Source organism: Triticum dicoccoides, chromosome 6A (genome assembly GCF_002162155.2).
Source record: "Triticum dicoccoides isolate Atlit2015 ecotype Zavitan chromosome 6A, WEW_v2.0, whole genome shotgun sequence".
Lineage (NCBI taxonomy): Eukaryota > Viridiplantae > Streptophyta > Magnoliopsida > Poales > Poaceae > Triticum > Triticum dicoccoides.
Genome location: NC_041390.1, coordinates 121,474,165 through 121,493,620, shown reverse-complemented (window position 1 = coordinate 121,493,620; position 19,456 = coordinate 121,474,165). Strand labels below are relative to the sequence as shown.

The 19,456-nt window shown below is 44.6% G+C and overlaps 1 protein-coding gene and 1 long non-coding RNA gene across 3 annotated transcripts in view; one reads left to right on the top strand and one right to left on the bottom strand.

Moving 5' to 3' along the window:
* The first annotated feature begins 3,968 nt into the window (after window positions 1–3,968).
* Window positions 3,969–7,477, top strand: LOC119315838 (F-box/LRR-repeat protein At2g43260-like). Its single transcript, XM_037590300.1, has 3 exons — window positions 3,969–4,234; window positions 4,566–5,725; window positions 7,161–7,477. The coding sequence occupies exons 2-3, from the start codon at window positions 4,592–4,594 to the stop codon at window positions 7,314–7,316; spliced, it is 1,290 nt and encodes a 429-aa protein (XP_037446197.1). The 5' UTR covers window positions 3,969–4,234; window positions 4,566–4,591; the 3' UTR covers window positions 7,317–7,477.
* An 8,051-nt stretch (window positions 7,478–15,528) lies between these two features.
* The window catches only part of LOC119315835, an 8,921-nt gene continuing 4,993 nt past the window's right edge, over window positions 15,529–19,456 (bottom strand). For both annotated transcript variants that reach the window (XR_005152796.1, XR_005152798.1), the window contains one exon: window positions 15,529–15,575. This is a non-coding gene — a long non-coding RNA (uncharacterized LOC119315835). The remainder of the gene's footprint in view (window positions 15,576–19,456) is intronic.

The window sequence follows — 19,456 nt, the reverse complement described above, 5'->3', positions numbered from 1 at the left end:
TATACAATTCCCTTTGTCAATCGGTACGTTACTTGCCCGAGACTCGATCGTCGGTATCCCAATACCTCGTTCAATCTCGTTACCGGCAATTCACTTTACTCGTACCGTAATGCATGATCCCGTGACCAACCACTTGGTCACATTGAGCTCATTATGATGATGCATTACTGAGTGGGCCCAGAGATACCTCTCCGTCATACGGAGTGACAAATCCCAGTCTCGATTCGTGCCAACCCAACAGACACTTTCGGAGATACCCGTAGTGCACCTTTATAGTCACCCAGTTACGTTGTGACGTTTGGCACACCCAAAGCACTCCTACGGTATCCGGGAGTTGCACAATCTCATGGTCTAAGAAAATGATACTTGACATTCGGAAAAGCTCTGGCAAACGAACTACACGATCTTTGAGCTATGCTTAGGATTGGGTCTTGTCCATCACATCATTCTCCTAATGATGTGATCCCGTTATCAATGACATCTAATGTCCATAGTCAGGAAACCATGACTATCTTTTGATCAATGAGCTAGTCAACTAGAGGCTCACTAGGGACGTGTTGTGGTCTATGTATTCACACATGTATTATGATTTCGGGATAACACAATTATAGCATGAACAATAGACAATTATCATGAACAAGGAAATATAATAATAACCATTTTATTATTGCCTCTAGGGCATATTTTCCAACACGATGTACTCATCTCCATCCAGTTCTTGGCTCGGGCTAGCCGTCATGTCTCACCGTCGAGCGCATGCACAAATTATAGTGAGGCCTGAATTTTTTTCGACGCGGATGAAAAATAGCAAACACAAAAAATAATTTTGGAGGAGGATGTGACAAAACTGTGCACATTCCTCCTCCTTCAAGGATAATACAAACCAAACCAAGAGGAAGCCCATTTAGGACGGCCTCAACGAATAATATGAGACGCTCCCTAGTCCCTACTACTTTGGGGTGTGACTATACCCCACTTCTTGTTGGGGAACATAGTAATTTCAAAAAAAATCCTACGCACACGCAAGATCATGGTGATGCATAGCAACGAGAGGGAAGAGTATCGTCCATGTACCCTCGTAGACCGTAAGCGGAAGCGTTATGAGAACGCGATTGATGTAGTCGAACATCTTCACGATTCGACCGATACAAGTACCGAACGTGCGACACCTCCGAGTTCAGCACACGTTCAGCTCGATGACGTCACACGAACTCCGATCTAGCAGAGCTTCACGGGAGAGTTCCGTCAGCACGACGTCGTGATGACGGTGATGATGTTGCTACCGACGCGGGGCTTCTCCTAAGCACCACTACGATATGATCGAGGTGAATTATGGTGGAGGGGGCACCGGACACGGCTAAGGGATCAATGATCAATTTGTGTGTTCTAGGGTGCCCCTGTCCCCGTATATAAAGGTGCAAGGGGGAGGCCGGCCGGCCCTCCTAGGGCGCGCCAGGAGGAGGAGTCCTCCTCCTAGTAGGAGTAGGACTCCTCTTTCCTACTCCTACTAGGAGGAGGAAAGGAAGGGGGAAGGGGAGAAGGAAGGAGAGGGAGGAAAGGAGGAAAGGGGGGGGGCTAGTCCAATTCGGTTTGGGCTAGGGGGGCCACGCGCCCTGCCTCCTCTCTTTCACCACTTGGCCCATGGGGCCCAATACTTCTTCCCCGTATTCCCGTAACTCCCCGGTACTCCGAAAAATACCTGAATCACTCGGAACCTTTTCGATGTCCGAATATAGTCGTCTAATATATCGATCTTTACGTCCTGACCATTTCAAGACTCCTCGTCATGTCCCCGATCTCATCTGGGACTCCGAACTACCTTCGATACATCAAATCACATAAACTCATAATACCAATCGTCACCGAACCTTAAGCGTGCGGACCCTACGGGTTCCAGAACTATGTAGGCATGACCGAGACACGTCTCCGGTCAATAACAAATACTGGAACCTGGATGGTCATATTGGCTCCTACATATTCTACGAAGATCTTTATCGGTCAAACCGCATAACAACATACGTTGTTCCCTTTGTCATCGGTATGTTACTTGCCCGAGATTCGATCGTCGGTATCTCAATACCTAGTTCAATCTCGTTACCGGCAAGTCTCCTTACTCGTTTTCATAATGCATCATCCCGCAACTAACTCATTAGTTGCATTGCTTGCAAGGCTTATAGTGATGTGCATTACCGAGAGGGCCCAGAGATACCTCTTCGACAATCGGAGTGACAAATCCTAATCTCGATCTATGCCAACTCAACAAGTACCATCAGAGACACCTGTAGAGCACCTTTATAATCACCCAGTTACGTTGTGACGTTTGGTAGCACACAAAGTGTTCCTCCGATAATCAGGAGTGCATAATCTCATAGTCATAAGAACATGTATAAGTCATGAAGAAAGCAATAGCAGTAAACTAAAACGATCAAGTGCTAAGCTAACGGAATGGGTCAAGTCAATCACATCATTCTTCTAACGATGTGATCATGTTTATCAAATGACAACTCATGTCTATGGTTAGGAAACATAACCATCTTTGATCAACGAGCTAGTCAAGTAAAGGCATACTAGTGACATTCTGTTTGTCTATGTATTCACACATGTATTATGTTTTCGGTTAATACAATTCTAGCATGAATAATAAACATCTATCCTGAAATAAGGAAATAAAATAATAACTTTATTATTGCCTCTAGAGCATATTTCCTTCATTTCTACCGAGGTAGAATCGCCTCAACACAACACTTAAATGGGTCAGTCCAGTAGTAGGTTCTTTGTTGCTTGCTTACGTACGTGTTAAATTGTTCGTTTTCCCCCATTTTGTTTTATTCTTTTATTTATATATTTGAAATTTTCTAATACCAACAAAACATTAATCAATAAATTTGAAGAGTATTCACCACACATTTAAAGATGTTAACGCAGTGCAGAACCTTTTTAACGTAATTTTGGAAAATGTTGATAGCTTTCAAAAATATGTTTGTGACATTAAAAAATGTACACACGTTAAAAATGTTTATACTATGTACAAAAATGTTTCTGTAATGCAAAAAAAAGTTTTTTATATTCAAAATATGTTACAACTTATATTATTTTTTTAACAAAATTTTGGAAAAACATGTATTTGGAAAAATGTTAATCATGTATTTAAAAAATGTTAACCATGCAACAAACATACAATGTATATGAGAAACATAGACATCAAAATATATATTTGAAAATAATACTAATCTTGTGTTTAAAAAATGTGAAATGTGTATGAAAATAATGTTTCAGATGTATACGAATAATGTACAGCGTGTATGAGGAAAAACTAGACATAGAAACATATATATTTTGAAAAATTAAATTATGTGTTTTAAAAGAGTTAAATTTGTAAAAAATGTTTTGGATGTATCCGAAAAATTTACATGATGCTTGAAAGAAAGTAGACATGTGTTTAAAAAACAGAGATGCTAAAAACCAGACGTCATATTTGTAGCCATGTCAAATAAAATGTTTTTCACGACAGCTTACGTTGACACGAGGATGAAAAATTTAGTTGGCGAGCACGGCAATTTCCCGGCAAAAAAATAAACTAAGGTAGATTTCTGCTCGCCAATTAAAATTGCCATCCTCAGCAAACATAAATTGCCATGAAAAACGTTTGATTTGTCATGCTAAAAAAATCTGCCGTCAGATTTGTAGTGGATACTAAAAATGGCGAAGGAAAAAACAAAGAGAATACCAAGAAAGAAAAATGAAAAGAGAAAAAGTAAAGAAAAAGAAGAAACCATTGCAAAACAGTAGGACACAGTAAAAATCGAGAAAGAAACACCGAAAACCGAGGGAAAATTTAAAAAACCAACAAAAGAAACTGAAGGAAAAAAACAGAAAAAGGCAAAACAGTGCAAAATGATGCTACAGCACTGTGTCGGCCCAGTACTGCAGCGACCCGAAAAAGATTCAGGTGAGCCCTGGCGACTACTTTGGGCTACCAGCAGCCCAGTCGAGTCGGCCGGCGACGGCAGTCTCCTCTCTCCGCTCGCCAGTCGCCACCGCTTCCGCTTTGCCTCCGGCCTCGTCGGCATCCACCCCTCCTCCGGCCGCACGCCCGCGCACCTCACCAGCGTCGGCCCCCGTGACTAGGCTACGCCAGTCTCCACTCGCCACTGCTCCCGCGCCGCCTCCGATCTCGCCGCCATCCATCCGTTCCGGCCGCGCGCCCGCGCACCTCACCAGCGTCGTCGACGTGGTAACAACCCCTCCCTCTTTTCCTGGCCGTCCCCTTGTCACCGCTCAAGCCCCTATCTATGGGGCCTCACCAAGTAATAGATGATTTGCTAGGCTTAGCTTTAGGTCTTAATCAGCTTGCACCTTCTAATTTCGTAGCCTCGTAATCATAGGCAAGGGCAATGCAATATAGTAGAATGAAAATCGAAAATATAATCCCCACTTGATGCGAACCTGTTGTCTCTATTGTGCATATTTGTGTGTTCTTGCTCGCCTATTCTCGCCAGATTATTGAGCAACATGATAAGCGTACTCCCCTGTTGTTGTTGTTGTTGTTGTTGTTGTTGTTGCAGGCAAACTGTGACGCCTGCCCTCAGTGATGCCGCAGAAGGTGCGCGTCGCCGCATCCAGCAATGGCGTGCTGCCTGAAGACATGCTGCGTCACATCCTCGTGCGCCTCCCGGCAAAGACGCTATGCCTCTTCCGAGCAGTCAGCCGATCCTGGAGGTCCCTCCTCTCAGATCCGCTCTTCGTTGCAGCGCACAAGTCCCGCCACCCTGGGCCACTAGTTGTCACATGTACCAGTGAATTGTGTCAAAGAGGAGGCACCATTGAGATTATGGACTTGTCTGGCCATGTCGTTAAGCGGATAGCCACCAGCATGGAGAATGCCCGGTTGGAATGCACACGCCACCTGGACCTTATTTGTGTCGCCAGAAATGAGCATCGTTCGACCCGCCATGTGATCAACCCTACCACGGGGGATACTTTTGCATTGCCCAGTCGCTGTGCAAAGGAGCATGCACATGTGAAACATTTCTTCCCACAATCATTTGACTTTGGACAGGTTGGCTCCACGGGAGAGTACAAGGCTATACGCTGTGTCAGCATTGATGATTCCGAGAGTGAGTCCAGCCCGATGCTCTGTGAGGTCATCACCCTTGATGATGGTCGCCATGCAAGATGGAGGGGCAAACAGGGCCCTCCGGCCCCTGTCGCAAGTAACCGTAACAAAAGTGTCGTTGTCAACGGAGTCGTCTATTTCTTGTTGGAATTTCGACGTCCCACATTTTCTGGGGACCATGTCGAACATGGTAGCATGGCTTTGTTCAATCTTGAGACAGAGGAGTGGATGGGGATTGTTCAAGGTCCAATGCCAGTGCGCAATGGCGGTTACTTTAGTCTATTCATGGAGCTATCGCTGGTATGCTTGGATGGGTTCTTAGTTATGGCACACAATCCTGAATATAGCTCTTTGGACTTGTGGTTTTTGATGGATGCTGAGGAATCTCTCTGGAATAAAAGGTACAGCATAGATGGCCAGCATGAAATTCTCTTTGCTCAACCCTTAGAAATTCTAAGTGATGGGCGGATAGTCCTCTCTGCACCAGGACGGCTAAGGCTCTACAATCCAATTACCAAGACTTTCACTGATTTTGAGATGAGAAATTCCACATTTGTTGGTACTTACACTGGAAGTCTATTGTCTTCAGAGAGCACTTTCACTTCTGAGGTGAGTGTTGTCCTCATACACTTGCAATTATGTACGCACGTTTGGCCTGTCCTTACTATTATTTGCTTCTATTCTTGTATCTTAGAGATAATTTTTTTAGGCAGCGTAGGGAACATCTGTGGGATTAAAGAATTACAGGTGTATTTACAGTAAACAGTTTTGACAGTGTGGTCATGTTTTTCAATCTATTTTATGCCCTTCAAATTGATTTGTATGTATTTGTAGTAAAGAAAATGATGGTCATTAGGTCTGATTGACGATATTTGTTCTACAGTTAGCTTTTTATTGTAGAAGTTGTCAAGCTGTTCAGTTTTGGGCAACCGCAGATTACGATCCTTTTCTTTTTAAGAACGGAAATAGTGGCCGCATTGATAAATTTAGATTGCTGAAGCTTCCTTAACTTTTATTCAAAGATTTACCAGTGATAAATATCACATGTAAGAAGTGCTTGTCTGGAGATGTGTGTCAAAGCACTCCTAGTATAAAAGAAAAAAATCAAGAAAATTAAGGGTCTGATTTGCAATGGTCGCCACACACGTACTGACAGCACCAGTGTTCAGACTTGTGCAGTTTACTTTTGTGGCTGCTCCTATTCAGATTTTGATGGTCAATTCTATTATAGATTGATGACATGTGACCTACTTCCTCTGTTCCATAATGTAGTGCATATAGATTTTTTGAAAAGTCAAGCATCACAAACTTTGACCAAATTTGTGGAGAAAAACATTTACATCTAGAATACAACAACAAAATCTTTTGGTTTTCATCTCCATAAGAGTGGCTGAGTTTTGATGTTGGCTCGCCAAGCCTATCACAACCCTCCTCCTTTACCCGGGCTTGGGACCGATTATGTTGAGACAACATAGGCGGAGTTAAAAATCGCTCTCGTGAGGAATCGAACACCGCGCCATTTAGCTCCAGTGCGTGGTTGGCTTTATATCATTAGATTCATTATAAGATGAACTTTCATACTTTATATATTTGGTATTGTAGATATAAATAGTTATCTCTAATAACTTGGTCAAAGTTTTCAAAATCTGACTTTTCAAAAAAATCTATACGCACTACATTATGGAACAGAGGGAGTATATTTTATGGTCATCTAGTTTGTGTACTCCTCCTTTTCTTATCTGGAGAGTTGTCTATTCTTAGCGGTACATACACATGCATATTTTCTCCAATGAATTTAAATAAATTGCCAGCCATGTTAGATTGGTAAATTGCCTACTCATGTTGTTACCCCTTGCTTATTATTTCCTCATGCTGTATTTTTACATAGTACTCAACTATTCATATGTTATTAAACAAGTGAGAGAATTGAGCAATTGCTAGCCATGATTCATTCCCCCATTCAGCACTACAGAATCATTTTGGCACTGGCAGTATATATCTTGGGTTTTGAGTGAAGATCTGATGCGTCCCTTTCCTCTTGCAGGCTGAACGTTGCACTGTCTGTGGCTGCTATGGCACCCTTGAAACCATCGAACCTTATGCACTCTGCGAAGACTGTATGTTGCATCAAGCCTTGCTTTTATTGCAGCGTCTGGAAGGCTGCGCTCAACTGGACACACTTTCAGGAATTACCAACTGATAGACAATTTCAAGTATGGTCCAACAAAATCAGTTTTCAAATGTCAGCCTAGTTGTTTTTTCAGAGAACATTGTTGTTTGTATGTTCTTTTTATGATTGATGAAACTTATTTTGGAACATATATTTATATTTGGTACGGAAGAAAATAAGCTTGATCGTGTGATTTCCAAACGCGATGTCAATATGGATCGATTACCATTCTGGACTTAGAAAAGAGTGAATCCATGTGGAACAAAACATCTCAAACCTCGGAACAAGCAGATGTAGCCACACAAGTCAGATCTATTTTTATTTTTCTTCTGTTATTGACCTTGTTCGAGAGTAGTGTATGAACTCGACTAGCGTCACTTTCTTTGGTAAGGGATGCTCGGGAGGAATGAGAGAGCAAATCAAAATCATTCTTGATGTTCCTAATGAGTCTTTAAAAGAGATACTTAGGCTTGCTCTCTGATGTCTGGAAGTCTTAAGAATGGTTCCTTCGATCAAATACATAAAAGATAGATTGTGGGAGAGGGTTCATGGATCAATGGAGAAGTGTCTTGCCATGTGGCTTCTGCCAGCAAATTGACACAATGTAAAGGAAGTTTTGGTGGGGAAGTAAGAATGGGAAGAGAAAAACGGCGTGGGTCTCATGGGATGACCTCACTATGCCAAAATATATGGGAGGACTTGGTCTATGCCAAAATATATGGGAGGACTTGGTTTCAGACGCTCAAATCCATAACTTGGCAATGGTTGCAAAACAGGCGTGGAGGATGATCCAAGACCCACGTTCTCCTGGTGCTCGTACCTTGAAATCTGTTTATTTCCCATCTACTACTCTTTAGAGGCGGAAGTGGGGAGCCACCCTTCTTAGGTGTGGAGTGTTGTGCACGAAGGGAAAGAAGTGCTTAAACAAGGTCTAATCCGGAGAAGTGGTAATGGTGAAGGCACTAGCATATGGAATGGCAATTGGATTCCAGGGGATAATATGTTGAGACTTGTGCACCCCGTTCGGTCAATCCTCCAGAGCAAAGTGGCGGAGCTTATTACTCATGCTGAGAGGAGTTGGAATAGGGAGTTAGTAATGGAGCACATGCAGGCTATAGATGCACATGTGGTGCTGAATATCCCATTGAGTTTGGTCGACAGGGAAGATTGCTGGGCATGGCACTATGATCGGATGGATTTTTTCAGTCCAGTCAGCTTATAAAATGTTGGTTGGCTCCAAACGCAGAAGGCTGGATTGGCTTGAGGGAAGGGAAGGAGCTTGGGATGTACTCCCCGTGTCTTAAATTTAGTACAATTTTATACTAAATTTAGTAGTATAAAATTGAAACACTTATTTTAGGACGGAGAAAGTACATACAACCAGAAAACATAGGTGCAAGCTTTGAAAGTCCAATGTCTCATCAAAATTGAGAAACTTCGTCTGGTGTTTGGCATGAGATTCCATCCCCACAGGGTAAGTGCGGATGCATGGTCATATGGCTTATTCAAATATCTGCACTATTTGCAATGGGGTGGAGGACACACAGTGTCGGAGCCAGAAAAATCGGACGAGGGGGGTGAGTATTGTCTACGTATATCATTGAGCAGGCCTGTATAGTTTATCATTGATGATATTAAGCTGGAAATTATATTGTTTGGGACGGCGAAGGTGAAGTACGAGAAGCGGGAATTCAACGTCAGAAGTTCTTCTTCGTTGCAGCGCACAAGTCCCGCCACCCTGGGCCACTAGTTGTCACATGTACCAGTGAATTGTATCAAAGAGGAGGCACCATTGAGATTATGGACTTGTCTGGCCATGTCGTTAAGCGGATAGCCACAATCATTTGACTTTGGACTGGTTGGCTCCACGGGAGAGTACAAGGCTATACGCTGTGTCAGCATCGACAATTCCAATAGCGAGTCGAGCCCGATGCTCTGTGAGGTCATCACCCTTGATGATGGTCGCCATGCAAGATGGAGGGGCAAACAGGGCCCTCCGGCCCCTATCGCAAGTAACCGTGACAAAAGTGTCGCTGTCAAAGGAGTTGTCTACTTCTTGCTGGAATTTCGACGTCCCACATTTTCTGGCGACCATGTCGAACCGGGTAGCATGGCTTTGTTCAACCTTGAGACAGAGGAGTGGATGGGGATTGTCAAAGGTCCAATGCCAGTGCGCAGCTTTGTTGAGGACAGTGATGGCAGGTCCAGTTACGTTAGTCTAGCCATGGGGCTATCGCTGGTATGTTTGGATGGGTTCTTAGTTATGGCACATGATCCTGAATATTATTGCCCTTGGGACTTGTGGTTTTTGATGGATATTGAGAAATGTCTCTGGAATAAAAGGTACAGCATAGATCGCCAACGTGAAAATCTCTTTGCTCAACCAGTGGACATTCTAATGATGGGAGGATAGTCATCTCTGCACCAGGATTGCTAAGATTGTATAATCCAGTTACCAAGACTTACACTGATTGTGGGATGAGGAAATCCTCATCTGTTGGTACTTACACTGGAAGTCTATTGTCTTCAGAGAGCACGTTCACTTCTGAGGTGAGTGTTATCCTCATATACTTTGGAATTATGTATGTATGTTTGTACTGTCCTTACTATTATTTGCTTTCATCATTGTATCTTGGAGATAATTTTCTAGGTGATGTGGGGAACACCTGTGGGTTAAAGAATTATAGCTGCATTTTTAGGAAAAACAGTTGTTGCAGTGTCATAGGTGTGACGCACAACATTAGCATACGGATTTTTCCATTTATTTGTGGTCATGTTTTTCAATCGATTCTATGCCCTTCAAATTGATTTATATGTATTTGTAGGTATCATATAATGGTTATTAGGTCTGATTGATGGTACTTATTCCATATTCAGATTTTTATTGTAGTGTCAAGAGCCTACCCCAACTTGTTTGGGACTAAAGGCTTTGTTGTTGTTGTTGTTGTTGTTGTTGTTGTTAAGTTGTTCAGTTTTTGGCAATTGCAGATTATAATCCCTTCTTTTTAGAATGGAAATTATGATCACATTGATAAATTTAGAATGCTGACTATATGATGGATCTTTTTGAGAAGTGGGTCTTATTCAAAGATCCACCAGTGAGAGTATCACATGTAAGAAGTGTCCGTCTGTCGATGTGTGTCATAGCACTCAAATATAGAATAAAAAAAATCAAGGATCTGATTTGCCATGGTCGCTACAAACCTACCTACAGCACCGATGTTCAGATTTGTGCAGTTTACTTTTGTGGCTGCTCGTCCTATTTATATGTCGTTGGTTAATTTATAGATTGACGGGTTATCTACATTTTATGGTCATCTAGTTTGTGTATTCTTCTTTCCAGTTAGTGACACGTACACATACTCCACCCTTTCGGGTTTGTAAGGCTGAATGCATATTCTGAGATTTACTTTGACCATCAATAAAGTGGCAGCCAGGTGCATGTAGCTCCTGCTTGCGCAGGGTCCGGGAAAGGGTCCGACCACTTTGAGTCTATTGTACGCAGCCTTTCCCTACATTTTTGTAAAGGCTGTTTTCAAGACTTGAACCCGTGACCTCATGGTCACAAAGCAGCAGTTTTACCACTGCGCCAAGGCTTTACTTTGACCATCAATATTATATGAAATGTATGACTTGAAGATTATACCATTGGAAACTTCTTTCAAAATTCAATGGTATACTTTTTGTGGCATACATATCACATATTATTGGTCTAACTAATGGTCAAAGTAAATCTCGAAATACATATTAGGCCTCATAAACCCAGATAGAGGAAGTGCATACTTTTCTGTCCCAATTAATTTAAGTAAACTGCCAGCCATGCTAGATTGGGAGATTGATAATGAAATATCAAGAATGGATAATGTGTAGTGATTGATAATGAAATATCAAGAATGAATGATGAGTACTGATTTTCACAATATATTTTGAATTGGCTCAGAACTGTAGTGTGGTAGGTTGTGACATCCACATCTAGGATCATTTTGGTATTACTATATCTCTGGGTTTGACTGAAGATCTGATGCACCCCTTTTTTGTTACAGGCTGAACGATGCACTACCTGCCGCTGCTATTTCACCCTTGAAGCCGATAAATATTCTGACACCTGTGAAGATTGTATGTTGCGTGCATATGCACTACGTTGCACCGATACGGGCACATCGATACGGCGATACGAGTACGGCGATACGGGATACGGCAATTTCCAGAAACAGCAATATGCGATACGGCGAGTTATATATATAAATAAATAATAAAATGACATGTAATAAAAGCAAACATAATAAAATGTGTGAGATGAGATCAAAATGTTGCCATGGAACTCCCTGCAGTGCCATGTTGTACTTCTACCTCAGCAAGTAATAATTTCATCCCACAAACATCAACAAGAAGCAGCGCCGAGACACTCCAGGTTGCGGCGGCTGTGCTTCGTAGGTAGCAAACTAGCAATACTAAAGCAAGCAGTAGTATGCACCTATGCTAAGCAGTAACATACATCAGCAAGCAGTAGGAACTAGGAAGTAGCAGCATAGCAGCAATCTGCAAAAACTAAGCAGCCAGCCAAGCAATGTCCACCCAATTCGCCGGATCTATCTTACCTCTCATTTGCTCACGACTGGTGATGGATTCGAGTCAACCCGCCGTGGCGAGTTGAGGCGGCAGCGAGGCAAACCAGGCGGCGCCGGCGAGCAACTACAGGCGGCGCCGGCAACCACTCCAGGCGGCGAGCAACTCTAGTCTGCGGCGGCGGCCAGCGGGGAGGCTTGTCCAGCGGCGGCGGCTCCCTCGGACAAGCTCGTGTCGTGCGAACAAAACAAAAGAGAGGGAGCATAGATGCTAGGGTTAGCCATGGGCCTTCCAGTGGGCTGCCGTGTCCCTCCCGTATCGTAGTCGATGCACAAGATGTATCGACGTTTTTTCTTTTCTTTTTAAATTGGAAAATAGGATACTTCGCCGATACCCGTATCCCGGGCGTATCGTGCGTATCGCCGTATCGGCAACGTTCAGTACGCCGATACCCCAGTTTCTGGCGTATCGGTGCTTCGTAGCATATGCATGGTTATGTTGAACTTCCCGGGCATCTTTTCGCCATGGCCCATATTGGCTCTAGGTGTGTATGCAGCGCACACCATTTTTGCATTTGGAAGGCGGCGGTTTAGTTTTCAAATAGACAATTTCAAGTATGATCCAACAAATTTAGTTTTCAAATGTTTCCCTGGTTGGATTTTGGAGAACGCTGTTGCGAGTCTTTTCTTGATGGAGCTTGTTTTGAAACATATATTTATGTCTGGTACGGAAGAAAATATGCTTCATCTTGTGATTTCCTGATGCAATATATGAATTTACCATTGAGGACTTGGAGAAGAGTGAAGCCATGTGGAACGAAAAATCTGGAACCCGTGGAGTAATCTGGCGCTGCTCTCTTCCAAAGTGCGAGCCTAGCGTCGCCTATAATGGTTGGAACAAGCCGATCTAGCCGGCCGCGCAAGTCAGGCTTTCGTTGTTTGTTTTTGACTTTGTTCCAAAGTAGTGTACGGACTAGTGGAAAATACCGTGATGAACCTGATAAGGGATATTTTTTTTTTGCAATTCAGGAAAAGGTAAAAAATCTTTGAAGCTTTTTTCGAACAAACTTGACCTACTATAAAAAATTTGACTAAGAAAAAAATCACCAAAAAAATCTCGGCTAACAAAATAAAGTTTAAAGGACAATATGGAGTGAACAGTAACTCTAATATAGTGTTTTTTTTGCGGGGAACTGTAATATAGTGTTAATTTTGTTTTTTTCACCAACAATACTACAAGAGTCATTTCTTGGAAAGTAAATTTAGACGAGTGTAACGCGTGAGCAAGTTTGTTGCCAAAAAATTCATGATTTTTCAACCATTTTTACAATAACTTTTTTTTAAACGGGTGCACATACATGTGGTTCCAAACGTTCCCCTCCATGGACTAGTCCTCTGCATCCATAAATCCATAATACACACTCACTGGAATCAAATATATAAATGAACTGACAAGATACACCATGAGAAATCATGCACATCAGGCCTAAACCAAAATCAAACAAATCCTCACAGCCTACTTGAAAACTTTCTCATATTCAACATATATACATCCATCTAAAATAAAATAAAGAGACCACCAAAAGAGAAGATTGCAGAGAATTTTCTTGGTGGAACACCACGACCGAGGACAAACAAAATGGAAAATGAAAAAACATAGAAGATATCAAACTAATATAAAATAGATGATAAAATCAACGACACACTCAAACACATTACCAGCTGCATCGCCAGGAATGAGCCATGCGTTGGCCAGCCTCAATACTGCAGCGTGAACAATTCCAACAGTAGCAACCGTAGCTGTAGGCACCGAAGGATTTCATGGCCACGCCCCAGGACTGCCATTTCTAACCGATCCCTTATAACCGATTAGAAGAGTAAAAATGCGGTTTTACTTTTTTAATTGAGACCTAACCTATACCCAATACATGTTAGCGGAATAAAAAATTTACTCGGTGGCCGCAAATCTATTTTTACTCCATCGCTCGGCTGCCGAGTAAAACTTCTCTCCCTCTCTCTCTCTTACGCTCCTCTGCCTCCTCTTCTCCCCTCGCCCTGCCGCCGGCGGGTCCCTCGCCCTTCCCCGCTGCCGCCTCTCCTACCAATGGCCGGACGCGGTGGCCTGAGGTCCTCGCCACCGATCCGCAGCATGGATCCGCGCCGCCACATCCGCAGGTCGTCGTCCGCTGGCGCATCCTCGAGTTGCCGCCGCTCGCCCAATCGGCCCGTCCCCACCCGATTCGAGGATTTCCTGGAGCTTACTTCGTCGCGGTCGTCAACGAGGACCTACATCGGCGTTCGACATTGCTTGTGGGGGACGTGGGTGGCGGAGATCACCGACCGTGAGGCCCACCAACGGAAGTGGATCGGGTCGTTCCACACGGCGGAGCTCGCGGTCATGGAGTACGACTGGTGGCAAGTCCAGTACCACGGCGCCCCCCGCCTGCCTGAACTTCCCCTTCAGGACATCACTGGTCCACCTTGTCCCACCGGAGCCGGGGGTGGTGAGCGCGACGGTGGCCCGGTAGGACCAAGAGGCGAGGGAGCGCCTCGAGGCAGAGGTCGCCGACAAGGCCTGCATGGAGGACCTCCGTCGGCAACCCCCGGAGCTCGTGGAGGTGGAGCGGGCGATATTCGTCGTCAATGGCTGGGAAGTCATCGTCGTCTCCGATGACGAGGTGGAAGGTGGTGAGAAGGGTGGCGAGCAGGAGATCGATGTTGAGGAGTGGGGGAGTATCTTCCCTGACGACGACGACGGCACCGGCCCAGATCCAACTCTCACCGAGGGTGGCCTGACGAGGAAGGATTAGCTCGACCTCCACACTTCGACAATTGAATTTGAGTACTTTTTAGTGTAGTTTAGTTTAAGTTTAAATTTATGTTGAACTTGTGTTTAATTTGGATTGTCAAGACTATCTATGTTGAACCTATGTTTAAATCCATGCAAATTCTGGTCAAAATTAGATTGAATTTATTCAAATTTACGTTTTACTCCGCTAAGTTTAGATGATTGGCTAGAATCAACCAAAAATTAGTGGAGTATAAATACTCCACTAAACTTTACTAGGTTGGATACACCGCTATTTTGTAGGAGATCAGTTAGAAATGCCCTTAGGTCTGACTACGCCGCTGCCCCTTCACATTACCAAACCATAACAATGCACCTCCCAGGGCATTCATGTGCAAATGCTGGCGTGGAGTTAAAATAAAAGAACCAACACACACAAAATGATTACTAAAACCCATCATTTCATAAACATAAAATATAAGGCATAAAACTAGAAGACAATAAAACGATCTTGCTCCATACATTGTGCAAACAAGAAATCCAAAAATACGTCACCATAATGTAACACTCACGATGCGGCTATATCTCCCACGTGTCGGAGCACGACTTAGAGACATAACCGCATAGTAGGCATGTCGCAAGAGGGGTAATCTTACACATCCCATGTACCGAATATGAAAGGGATAAAGAGTTGGCTTACAATCTCCACTTCACACAAAAACATAAATATAGCATTACAACATCCAGATACATACAAGGTCCGACTACGGAACCAAATAAAGAAAGACAACCCCTAATGCGATAGATCCCCGATCGCCCCGACTGGGCTCCACTACTGACTAACTGGAAACGAAACAACACAACAAACACGAACTTCATCGAGCTCCCTCTTGAGCTCAGTTGTGTCACCTGCACTAACATCATCGGCACCTGCATCTGGTTTTGGAAGTAATCTATGAGTCACGGGGACTCAGCAATCTCACACCCGTGAGATCAAGACTATTTAAGCTTATGGATAGGAAATGGTAGTGAGATGGAGCTGCAGCAATCACTAGCATATATGGTGGCTAACTTACGCAAATGAGAGCGAGAAGAGAAGCAAGGCACGGTCGTGAACTAGAAGTGATCAAGAAATGATCCTGAAACTACTTATGTTCAAGCATAACTCCAAAGCCGTGTTCACTTCCCGGACTCCGCCGGAAAAAGACCATCACGACTACACACGTGGTTGATGCATTTTAATTAAGTTAAGTGTCGAGTTCTCTACAACCGGATATTAACAAATTCCCATCTGCCCATAACCGCGGGCATGGTTTTCGAAAGTTCAAAACCCTTCAGGGGTGTCCCAACTTAGCCCATCACAAGCTCTCACGGTCAACGAAGGACATTCCTTCTCCCAGGAAGACCCGATCAGACTCGGAATCCCGGTTACAAGACATTTTGACAATGGTAAAACAAGTCCAGCAAGACCACCCACTGTGCCGACAAATCCCGATAGGAGCTGCACATATCTCGTTCTCAGGGCACACCGGCTAAGCGTACAGGAGCCGACGTAACCCAAGTTGCCAAGGGATGGCCGTGCACGGTGCTCTAGTTTGGACCAACACTCAGAGAAGCACTAGCCCGGGGGTTTAAATAAAAATGACCCTTGAGTCTGCAGAACCCAAGGGAAAAAAGGCTTAGGTGGCAAATGGTAAAACCAAGGTTGGGCCTTGCTGGAGGAGTTTTATTCAAGGCGAACTGTCAAGGGGTTCCCATTATAACCCAACTGCGTAAGGAACGCAAAATCAAGGAACATAACACCGACATGACTGAAACTAGGGCGGCAAGAGTGGAATAAAACACCAGGCATAAGGCCGAGCCTTCCACCCTTTACCAAGTGTATAGATGCATTAATGTAAACAAGATATAATAATAATGATATCCCAAACGATATCCATGTTTCAACATGGAACAAACTTCATCTTCACCTGCAACTAGCAACGCTATAAGAGGGGCTGAGCAAAGCGGTAACATAGCCAAACAACGGTTTGCTAGGACAAGGTGGGTTAGAGACTTGACATGGCAATGTGGGAGGCATGATATAGCAAGTGGTAGGTATCGCGGCATGGCAATATAACGATCAACTAGCAAGCAAAGATAGAAGTGATTTCGAGGGTATGGTTATCTTGCCTGAGATCCCGCAAGGAAGAAGAACGGGTCCATGAAAAAGACAAACGGACATAGTCGAACGAATCATCACAACTCCGAAACAAAAGCGAAGCTAACGAGAGAAGCAACCCGAAAAGAAGCAAGCAACAAAGTAAACAACCATCACATAAGCATGGCATGATGCACAACCAAGTATGATGCATGTCCGGTTTAATGAGGCATGGCATGGCAAAGTGCACAAACAAAACTACAAGTTAAGTGGAGCTCAATATGTGACAAGTTGCATATTGACGGAACACCACATGACTTATTTAGTTCTCTCCCGTTTATGTACTCAACAACATTAAATGTTGGTTAGTATGGCAAGAGGTGAAGCATAACAAAACTATCTATCTAGGCAAGTTTAAATGAGGCCGGAAACAACAAACAACACTTTCGGTAAATCCCCGCATGCATTTAGCAAATTAATGCAAACGACAATTTTAAACATCTTAATGTTGTTAACATGATGTGGATGACATGTTCAAGTTTATGCAATATTTATGAAAACGTTAACATGATAAGATATGAGGCATTTGTCATCATGGTGAAAACGAAAGGGGTGCCACGACAACGAATTCGAAAATGATGCCACGCAACATATCGGTTCCGGAAGCTCATGGAGATACTGGTGCAAAAGGAAGTGTGACGGGAGCGTGTCATGCAAGATGATGGGGTGATCCCGGTTGCCGAGTTCTCACGGGTGGATGGCATGGCAACGAGGAGGAACATGCAAGCGACAATTTCAGACACGGTGCAAAACGCGGGGTTCATCTCATTTAACACACATGCATTCGGTCCACGGAGGGTCGTCTCGACGGTTATACCTTCGAAGCGTGCAAACAGAAGGGTTTGGGTTTGATGCAATATAGAGGAAGTAGATGTTCATGGTTCGTTGTGGGAAGTAGTCGTTCTCGTGGCGACGGTAGTCGTTCACTTTCTTACTCTCACAAGTTTCCGTAGATGTTCGCGGGCACGGTGAGAAACTTGACGTCCACTAAGTCTTCGAGGGTCGACGGTAGTGGTACTTGGCAAAAAGCACGTCGACGGTAGTTGTTCTTGTATCGTCGTGGTACTTGGCGATTTCGGAGCCGGTGGAAGACAAACTTGGCGATCCGAAGGGGTACTTGGTGGTATCCCCGCAGTCGTGCACGGGTCGGAGAGGAACTTGGCGCGTCATCCTGTAGTCGTACTCGAGGTCCTCGTGCATTTTGACGACTCTAGAAGATGATTTTTTCACCCACTGATTGACGGCAACAGTGCCAGGCAGCGAAGATCACGCACAACAGGGCACGTGAGAAGATGTGCACGACAGCAGGAGGTCATCAAAGGAGGCAGGGGCCATGGCGCCAAGGGTGAGCGGCGACGGAGCTTGAGCAGGGCTGGCGAGAAGGCGGCGATGGACTTGACTGAAAAGGACGACGCAACGCGAGCTTGCAGGTCACCGGGAGGGTTCGGCAGGGCGCGGGGTAGCTCGCAGAAGCTCCGGCGAGGGCACCGGTGGCCGGTGACGGGCGAAGCGATGCCGAGGAGGGCCGGGGTGCAGAAGACGGCGACGAGGAGAAGCCAGAGGAGAAGCGGTGCGGGAGGTCCTCAGAGTAGGCAGGACGACGGCGAAGGTCATGGGGCTCCTGGTCCTGCCGGTGGCGACGAAGACAGGCGCGGCTGTCCATGGCAGGGGTGGAGGCGCGGCGCTCCGGGCCGGCAGGGCCGCGGCGGCGCTGTGGCGCTCTGCAGATGGAGGAGGCGCGGGGAGAAGGAAAGGGATCGAGAGGAGGGAGGAGCTGCGAGCGAGAGAGAGGGAGGCGCAGGTGGTAGGACATGGGAGCGAGAGGTGGGGGGTCGAACGAGAGGTGAGGAGATCGGGCGGAGCGGGACCCTGGCGGCACAAGGGGAGACGAGGGAGATGGGATCGAGGCCTAGGGTTCGGCAGGGTGTGGGCCGGCTGGAGCGCATCTGGGCCTAGCAGACCGGCCCAGTGAGGAGGGCGCCGGCTGAAGGGCTTGCTGGATTGGGCTCACTCTCTCTTAACCTCTCTTTATTGCCCAGAAAAGAAGAAAGAAAAAAAAACAACAAAGGAAAGAAAAAGAAAAGAAGGGTGGACACAGGATTTGGGCACGGGGATAATTTTCACGGACTCGTAAAAATGTGCACGGTCCGAGAATATAGAAAAGGTCAAGTTTGAAAGATTAAATTCAAATTCCTTTGAATTTAATTCAAAAGGCTTAAACTAGGACAGATTTTACAAAGTGCCCAAAAATGTTGAGAATTTAGGTGAAGCTCTGGAAAATGACGAAAGGACATATGGTAAAGTTAGAGGCCAAGAGTTGTGATAACTAAAGCATTAGAATTTTGCAAGTGTGTTATGATGAATTTCAAATTAATGGAATAATATTTTATAGCTCCCTAATAATATTGAGAGGATATATGTTATAAAGAGAAAATCACCATGTGCATTTCCTCGGTTTAAATGGACCGAAGGTCCATGCAATTTATTTAGTGAGTTTTAAAACGAGTTGCATGATGACATGATGCAAGGCACATGATGCAAAGAGGAATGCAACAAGCAAAACAAAACACATGACGAAACCCGGAATCCATGGAAGGCATGTGAATCTCCGGCCTTG

Excerpts from the sequence above, each read along its gene's own strand:
- LOC119315838 (XM_037590300.1), top strand. The coding sequence starts at position 4,592 with ATGCCGCAGAAGGTGCGCGTCGCCGCATCCAGCAATGGCGTGCTGCCT. Across the intron at positions 5,726-7,160 it reads AGAGCACTTTCACTTCTGAG|GCTGAACGTTGCACTGTCTG; the intron begins GTGAGTGTTGTC and ends TTCCTCTTGCAG.